This window comes from Nicotiana tomentosiformis, chromosome 2 (genome assembly GCF_000390325.3).
Source record: "Nicotiana tomentosiformis chromosome 2, ASM39032v3, whole genome shotgun sequence".
NCBI lineage: Eukaryota > Viridiplantae > Streptophyta > Magnoliopsida > Solanales > Solanaceae > Nicotiana > Nicotiana tomentosiformis.
In genome coordinates, this window is record NC_090813.1 from 16,845,060 (window position 1) to 16,853,620 (window position 8,561).

The following is an 8,561-nucleotide window of genomic DNA, read 5'->3' on the forward strand; positions in this document are numbered from 1 at the left end:
GATAAATAAATGTTTACTATATCAGTTATTTTTCATTATTGTATACAAAAGGAAGAATAAAGAAAAGGAGCAAAAAGTGAATGTAATTAGATTATGTAGAAAAAAAAGTAAAAGACAAAAAGAGCTAAATTAATTTAGAAAAGGAAGAAGAAATAAAGAAAAAGAACAAAAGGAAAGGAAAAAGAGAAAAAATAAAATAAAAAAAAGGAGCCAAAATTGAGTATGGAATCATATTATTTGAAAATAATAAAATAAAAAATAATATGATTTTAAAAAAGAATTCTTTAGGAGAAAAAAGGAAAAAAAAGGAGAAAAAAGAAAAGGAAAAAATAGCCAATTACCCACAAAAGATACAAATACAAGAAGAATTAACCCAAATAGCCGCCCACACTATCACTTAAACTAAAAATAGTCGGTGAGTATATAATACATGTATGATTTATGTATCACATATGTATAATCAATGTATAATCTATGTATATGGCTAGAAAAAATAAACAATTAATATTGGCTGGTTATTTGTGTAAAAATTTCGATAAGAAAAAAAATTAATTTAATGGGCAGAAAAATAAATAGATAGATAAAAATAATTAGTTTGATTTTTATGGGTAAAACTTTAAAACATGAACCATAACCTAATGCAAAGTTGCATAATTGACATCATTCAACTTATTACGTCCGTGCCGACAATTTCTAGTTTATTACACCTATAGCACTTTCCATACAAGTCCACGTACACTGTTGTTTTCCATGTTTTTAGCGGTCAAGATTTTTACACGATAAAACAATCAAAGGAAAGAACTGACGCTTTTCAAATTGTGGTAGTCAAGTTTCCACGTCCAAAAGAGTACGCAAATAAAGCATGACTGTGGTAGTAGATTATTTCTATGCTTAACATGTAGGAGTACTGAATTCGTGTTTGCAAAATCTACCTTGAATCCTACCAGCTCAAATTTGTGGGTCTTCAATTGCCTCACTAACAGTTGCTTTACAGCCATTTGATGTACCAACCCAACTCTCAAAAAACAATCAAAAAGGTCAAAATAAAATAAAAGAAAATTTACCCCATGTACCTAGTGGGAGAGACACCTTGCTAAATTGGTGTCATTTGACATTTTTGTCAATAAATTTACTAAGAGCCCGTAAGAATTTTTTTTTTTTTTCAAAAACTTTTCAATTTTTTTTGAAATCAACGTGTGTTCATAAAATTTTCAATTTTTACTTAAAAATTTATTGTGTTTTTCAAAATTTTCACTCAAATCACTCACAAAACTTCAAAAACAACCCAAAATTATATTCATCTCCAAACACAACACTAAATTTTAAATACTATTTTTACTTAAAAAATATTTTCCCTTTATTTTAAAATTTTACAATTCTTATGTCCAAACACCCACTAAATATACGTCGGTAAAGAAGTACTAGTATTACTTTTGAGAAAAATAATACTCCATGTATCGAATATGTTCAATAGGAATATTTCTCAAAAATAACGCAAAGCAATGGGTTTTAATCTCCCCAATCCCATATTCAAATTCATATTCGATTTCGGCTAATCATCACAATAATTCTTTGAATACGTGATACATGTCTTCACAGATACTATTATCACTAAATCAAGTAACTTAATACACCATTCAAAACTCATATTTTCTCTTAATAATATATTAATATGGTGTGACACAAAAACTAAATGCGAGTAAATTTTTGTCAAAAAAATATCGGGTAAGTCACAGCATGCATCAACCCCCATTGTTGGTAGGTGATATTTTCAACCCCCACAAGAAAGTACAACAACTGGTCATCTTTTCAACCCCACATTAAAACTAGTACTACTACTACTGCTACAAAACTGTATAAACAAACATGAAAAGGCCTAAAGTTTCACTTGACTAAACTGAAGAGAAAAACAAAGAATGACTACTTCTCAACTTCATATTGCACTCCTTGCTTTCCCTTTTGGTAGCCATGCAACTCCTTTACTCACTCTTATCCAAAAACTATCTCCATTCTTACCATCTAATACTCTATTTTCCTTCTTCAACACTTCACAATCCAACACCTCAATCTTCTCTAAATCTTCAAAACCAGACAACATTAAAATCTACAATGTTTGGGATGGTGTCATAGAAACAAATGGCACTACCCCTATTGGACGTGAAGCCATTGAGCTTTTTATAAAGGCAACACCTAGTAATTTTGAGAAAGTTATGAAAGAGGCAGAGGAGGAAACTGGGGTGAAATTTTCTTGCATTTTAAGTGATGCTTTCTTATGGTTTTCTTGTAAATTGGCTGAGAAAATGAATGTCCCTTGGATTGCTTTTTGGACTGCTGGTTCTGGTTCTTTATCTGTTCATTTATACACTTATTTGATTCGGTCCAATGAGCAAACATTATCAACTATACCAGGTTTTTCTTCAACTTTAAAAATCAGTGACATGCCACCAGAAGTTGTAGCTGAGAATTTGGAGGGGCCAATGCCATCTATGCTGTATAACATGGCTTTAAATTTGCACAAAGCAGCTGCTGTTGTAGTGAATTCTTTTGAGGAATTGGATCCAATAATTAACAATGACCTCAAATCAAAGCTACAAAAGGTGCTCAATATTGGACCTTTAGTTCTACAGTCATCAAAGAAAGTAGTGTTAAATGTTAATTCTGAGGAAAGTGGTTGCATCCTTTGGCTTGAGAAACAAAAGGAAAAATCAGTGGTTTATCTTAGTTTTGGAACTGTTACAACACTACCCCCTAATGAAATTGTGGCATTGGCAGAAGCATTAGAAGCTAAAAGGGTACCTTTTCTTTGGTCACTAAGAGATAATGGTGTCAAGCTTTTGCCTAAAGGGTTTCTTGAAAGAATAAAGGAATTTGGAAAAATAGTTTCTTGGGCACCTCAGTTGGAAATCTTGGCACATTCTGCTGTTAGTGTTTTTGTAACACATTGTGGATGGAATTCTATTTTGGAAGGCATATCATATGGTGTGCCTATGATTTGTAGGCCATTTTTTGGTGACCAAAAGCTGAATCGTAGAATGGTGGAAAGTGTTTGGAAAATAGGTTTACAAATTGAAGATGGAAGTTTCACTAAAAGTGGAACAATGAGTGCATTGGATACTTTTTTCAATGAGGATAAGGGGAAGGTATTAAGGCAAAATGTTGAAGGGCTTAAAGAAAGAGCAATAGAAGCTGTGAAATCAGATGGGAGTTCAACCAAAAATTACAAGAACCTAATGGAGCTAGTTAAATAATGTCACAAGCCACTTGATTGTATTGTGTTATAATTGGCAATATGGGACTATGTATCAGCTGGAACTTGCTTCAGTCTATTGCAGAATAAATTATGTAGTAGCTAGACTATGTATTTGACCAAAGTTGTGATTTCATCCTTTGAGTTTGAATTATAATTTTAGTTTTGTATAGTATGACATTTATGTTTTAGTGACTCCAAGAAATTATAACCACATCTTAATTAGGCTTATGCAATTGAAAAACAAAACGAAAGAACAAGAAATCCAGAAGTATTATGAAATAAAAGAACGTAATATTAAGAGATGGAAACAGATTGACACAGAGAGGGCGGATATCAAGCTTATTTTTCTTTGTTTTTCAAGTATGTGTTGGGATATATATATATATATATATATATATATATATATATATATATATACTATTAACTATGGATTTGGTTTGAATATAGTATTTATTATGAAATAATTATTTATTCAATTTTAATAAAGTTTTAAATAGATCATATGTTCGTATGTGTCCTTTACTAATATACTAGATGATTTCGTGTATAGAGTTTAGCTTATACACGGAAGATTAAATCATCGGTTATTATAAGTATACAGATTATGTTCACAATCTAATGATGGAATTGGACAAACCATCAGGAATGATTGTAGCACAAGAATAAATATAATTTATAATCTTGATTATGGGAATGGTTTAATTCCGACTTCTTGTGCTGGTACATTTTGTATGTATTGAACGGACCAAGTAGAGATAAGTATTTTATACTGACTTAATAAAATAACTTCTCTAATCATTAAACATGCTTAATTATACTCTTAATCTTCATATAATTGTTATTAGTTGTGCATATTATTTATTGTTTTGATTTATTAAAAGGCGAGATTCTTTTGTGGGTCAATATACATGGTAAATTGAACAATGATGATATACATTGGCGAAGTAATAGTTAGTTGATAGAATCCATGTCTTGGTCTAGAGATTAATGGTACACCTTTATGAAAGCTTATAAGTTTTCATGTGTAAACCCTGCAGGTGGATTTTGTATCCGTCACATGAAATAAATTAAGTGAAAGTCTAAAGGAAATAATCAATGAATTAAATTGTCAGTAATTTAATTTATTTGATTAGTATCTGAATCTTAACAGGGGGAGCTAAATAAGTTTTAATAGAAGAATTTTGAAATTGAACTGAGGAGTGCAGTTACGAATTTTTAGTGAAATAATTCGTAATTTATTATGGTAGTATTAATTTAGATATTTCGAATTAAGTCCATAATAGAAAGCCTCGTTAATTAAATATTGTGGTCCCTGCTATGCCAGAATAATTAGGAATTAAATAAAATTATATTTCTTGGTGAAAAAGGAATACCCAAAAGGTTTAGGAAAAAGTTTTAAACCCTAAAACCTGTGGCTATATAAATAAGTCTTATTCCATAAGGAGGCCAGGGTTTTTTACTACACGGTTTTCCTAGGAGAAATTTGCCCACACGAATTTCGCTAATTTCGAGTATTATTCGGGTCACACAACAGAAGACCGTGGAACTAGAGGATGATCTCCTAGACGGTTTTCACTCTTACTTGAAGGCTCTTTTCGCGATCGTGGTCACACTTCAAGAGATAAGTATTGATTTTATGTTTGATTAAAATCTGTATTTGTCTATATTACATGTCAGTGATCCTGGCTATTTGCTTTCGCTACTTATACATATTTTACATGCAAGTGATCCTGGCGATTTTATGTATCTTACACAAAATGAAAGACATAATGCATGTCTTGTGCTCATGGAATAATTATAAGGAGAAAGAAAGTATGATCATATTTATTTTAATCCATGAAAATGCCTAAAACGGTTATTCTCCGAATTTGATCATAGATTTGGAGGTCATGATTTTGACGAACTCCAATTGAGCTTAAATTTGGTAGGTCCATCGAAACGACTTGGCGAGAAACACTAACTGCTATGCAGTTAATCACGTTATTTTATGGTGTTTCGAGGTCTTTTAGATGAGAGTTTAAAGCAGTTTATTCGATTAAATAAACTTTAAATATGAAAAATTATTCTTTATATATCAGTTTTATTTGTGTTAAATCTAGAACATGATTACACATGATAATTTTAACTTAATATGATATATGGAAAGAATGCAAATCACATTGGTTGAATCTTAAATTCGCCTAAAAAGACTTATTCATATTTGGTTCAGTTTTAGTGATTATTATCTCTAATTGACTTGAAATTTGGTGGGTTCATTGGAAACGACCTGATAATAAATACTCACTGCTATGCAGTGAATTATATCATATTTCGGCAGTTCAGAGTTATTTAGATGGATTTTTTGGTAGTTTGCGGGATTAAAATGTGATTTAGATATAAAAAGTCATTCCATTTATGTCAGTCTTATTTTGTTAAATCTGGAACATGATGATACATATTTATTTTACATGAACTGATATATGGTTGGAATGTATTCCATGTTTTAAATTCCTAAAAATGCTTAAATGATAACTTTTCAAATTTGGTTGTTGTTTTAAAGATCATAACTTTTATAATCTCCAATTGACCTGAAATTTGGTAGGTCTATCGGAAAATCATGGGAAATAATACTTGTTGTATGCAGTGAATAACATTAATTTAGTATTTCATGACTGTCTAGATGGGTTTTTGAGCATTTTGTGAATTTTGAAACTTAATCTTTAGAGAAAATTTTGTGGCTGTGATCAAGTGGTGATAGGAATTAATCCCTGTGGTCTCCACTATTTATTTATAGTGAGATAATAAATTTACACGTCGACGTTAGGTCTTACTTCATATTGTATAAATTTATTATGAACTTACTGAGTATAATTACTAGTAGTTGATAACATGTATTGTCTCTCCATTTGAGTTTACACGTTGAATCAGTTTTGTAATTATAATGCAACCATGATTAAGTGGTGATAGAAATATATTTCTATGGTCTCCCACTATTAATTTCAAGTGAGTATAAATTTACGTGTCGATGACGAGGCCAATGTGCATAGGAATTTTTGCTCGTGCTTTGTCAAATTATATTATAGTTTAAAATATCGTCCCACAGAGAGTGGAACATCTATGCTACGAAATTAGATTATCTTCATTACTATTTAGGATAATCGAATTTATGAGTGAGTGAAAGTATTAAGATTTTTAAAAGCAAAGAACTAATTGAGTAGAAATAATAAGAAAGCGTTGGGAATCCTTGAAGCCACTTGATAAGATTAATATACAGTCAGACCTCTGTATAACAACATCCTTATATAACAACACTTCACTATAAAAGTCAAGTTTTTTCGAAATCAAATTTCATATTCTGTTATAATATACGTTTTCTATAACAGTAATTCGTTATAACATCCAAAAATATCTGGAACAAACGAGGTTGTTATAAAGAGGTTTGACTGTAATATGATTCAAACTCTAATACTTATTTCTCGAAAGAATAATTGCTTATTCCTAATACAATTATATTTTTTTCACTTTAAAGTAACTATTTAAAAACACCTCTTCCGATTAATGTAATTAATTATTTTACAATTAGGGATGATAAGAACAGAAATATTTTCTTGCATGAGTTGTAGCAATAATAATAAAAACCTCTTTCGATTAGTTCTCGTTAGATCAATAGACTTAATCAAATCACTTTCTTTTCCGGATAAAGATTGAAATAAGTAAGACTAAAGACACTTGTAAGTAGCGGTGATTATAGTAATTTGTCCAATGACTATTTTATTTATAACTATTCGCTGCAACTTATTTTGCTTCTTCCGAATACAAAATTAGCATAACAGTAGTTATAAAATAGAATATTTAGATTAGACAATATTAAATAATCAACACCTTATTACTTTGGTACTAAAAGATGGAGATTTGGACAGCTTCTCGGACAAGAGCATATAGAACTGAATATATATTATATTAACTTAGCAAGATTTTTCAAGTATCCCAACTGGAGTAATTTACTCCATTATGGAGTAGATAAAAGTACTACTAAGAAGACAAAGAAACAGAATACTTTCTAAAAGAGAAAGAAATATTAACCGCCAAAATCTAAGCTAGAGAATCCAATTAAGAGATTGACTCTTTTTCTACTATTCTGGCGTGCCTTTGCATTACATAGATAGGCCTATTTATAGGAGTAAATTGCATGCAAACTAATCCTCTATTGCGACAGTAATAGTTGTCATCGCGATGCTAATTAGTTTATCTTTTCTTCTTCATTGTGCTGCAACAATAAATGTTATCGTCGCGACGCTAATTGTTATATCTTTTCTTCTTCATTGTCGCAACATCAAGGGCTGGTGTTGCATCAATAATGACATGGCTCTTCCTTTGGTTTCTTGATGCACCAGCAAAGTATAATGGTCCTTCTCTTTTTGTTTGTTTTCTTTTTTCTTTTAAATAATCCTTCCCTGCAAGATTTGTTAGTATTTATAGGAGAGTAAATATAAATTATTCATAGCTTTTAAAAAAATATATTATTTATTTACATATGAAAATACATGAATAATTATACTTATCAAATTCCCCCATACTTGAATTTTTGCTCGTCTTCGAGGAAAAGATTTTCAAAATATATTGACTCTGTTTAAAAATTATTTTTTTCCTTGTAGGAGAGAAAATTTATTCAAAATAAGAATTTCCTCATTTCTCAAATTTTTTTAACCTTTTCAACCTCACAAAACTTTTACCTTGCTTATTATAACGACTTGATTTGTCATTTTGTGAATTAGCATCTCGTTCAGAGACTTAAAGTCCCAAGCAGCTTTGTGATGTGTATTATGACTTGCGTGTGTGGTCGAGTTTGATTTTCGGATGATTCGGGATCAAATTGGAAGAACAATTCTTATTTAAAAAGTTTAAAAGTAAAAAGTTAACCTGAGAGTTGACTTTTGAGCAAATGACCCCGGAATAGAGTTTTGATCATTCCAATAGCTTCGTATGGTGATTTCGTACTTAGGCGTATGCCCGAAATTTGAGTTGGAAGTCCGTAGAACAATTCAGCATTTTGGCAGAATTAGAAAGTTGATGTGTGCTAATTATATTATTTTTTTTGCAGACGAGGACTATTAATATGATGGATATCAATTGGATATGATAATAAGTGTACGAGGCATATTATAAGTGATGTGTGGTAGAAGAAGAGCACAAGGCTAAGTCAAGTTGGAAATTATACGATGGGGTAAAGTTTCAAGTGAGTTCGCAAGAGACCTAAATTCAAACGAGAATAACTCTCAAGATATGAAGGGTTATATGGTGTATAACCTATCAAACTCTATGTGTCTAGTTG

The 8,561-nt window shown here is 30.6% G+C and overlaps 1 protein-coding gene across 1 annotated transcript; it reads left to right on the forward strand.

Moving 5' to 3' along the window:
* Nucleotides 1–1,858: 1,858 nt before the first annotated feature.
* On the forward strand, nucleotides 1,859–3,422 carry LOC104093878 (anthocyanidin 3-O-glucosyltransferase-like). The gene has a single exon (XM_009599711.4). It carries the CDS (start codon nucleotides 1,917–1,919, stop codon nucleotides 3,246–3,248), a length of 1,332 nt encoding a protein of 443 aa, XP_009598006.1. The 5' UTR covers nucleotides 1,859–1,916; the 3' UTR covers nucleotides 3,249–3,422.
* The last annotated feature ends 5,139 nt before the right edge of the window (nucleotides 3,423–8,561 follow it).

Excerpts from the sequence above, each read along its gene's own strand:
- LOC104093878 (XM_009599711.4), top strand. The coding sequence starts at position 1,917 with ATGACTACTTCTCAACTTCATATTGCACTCCTTGCTTTCCCTTTTGGT.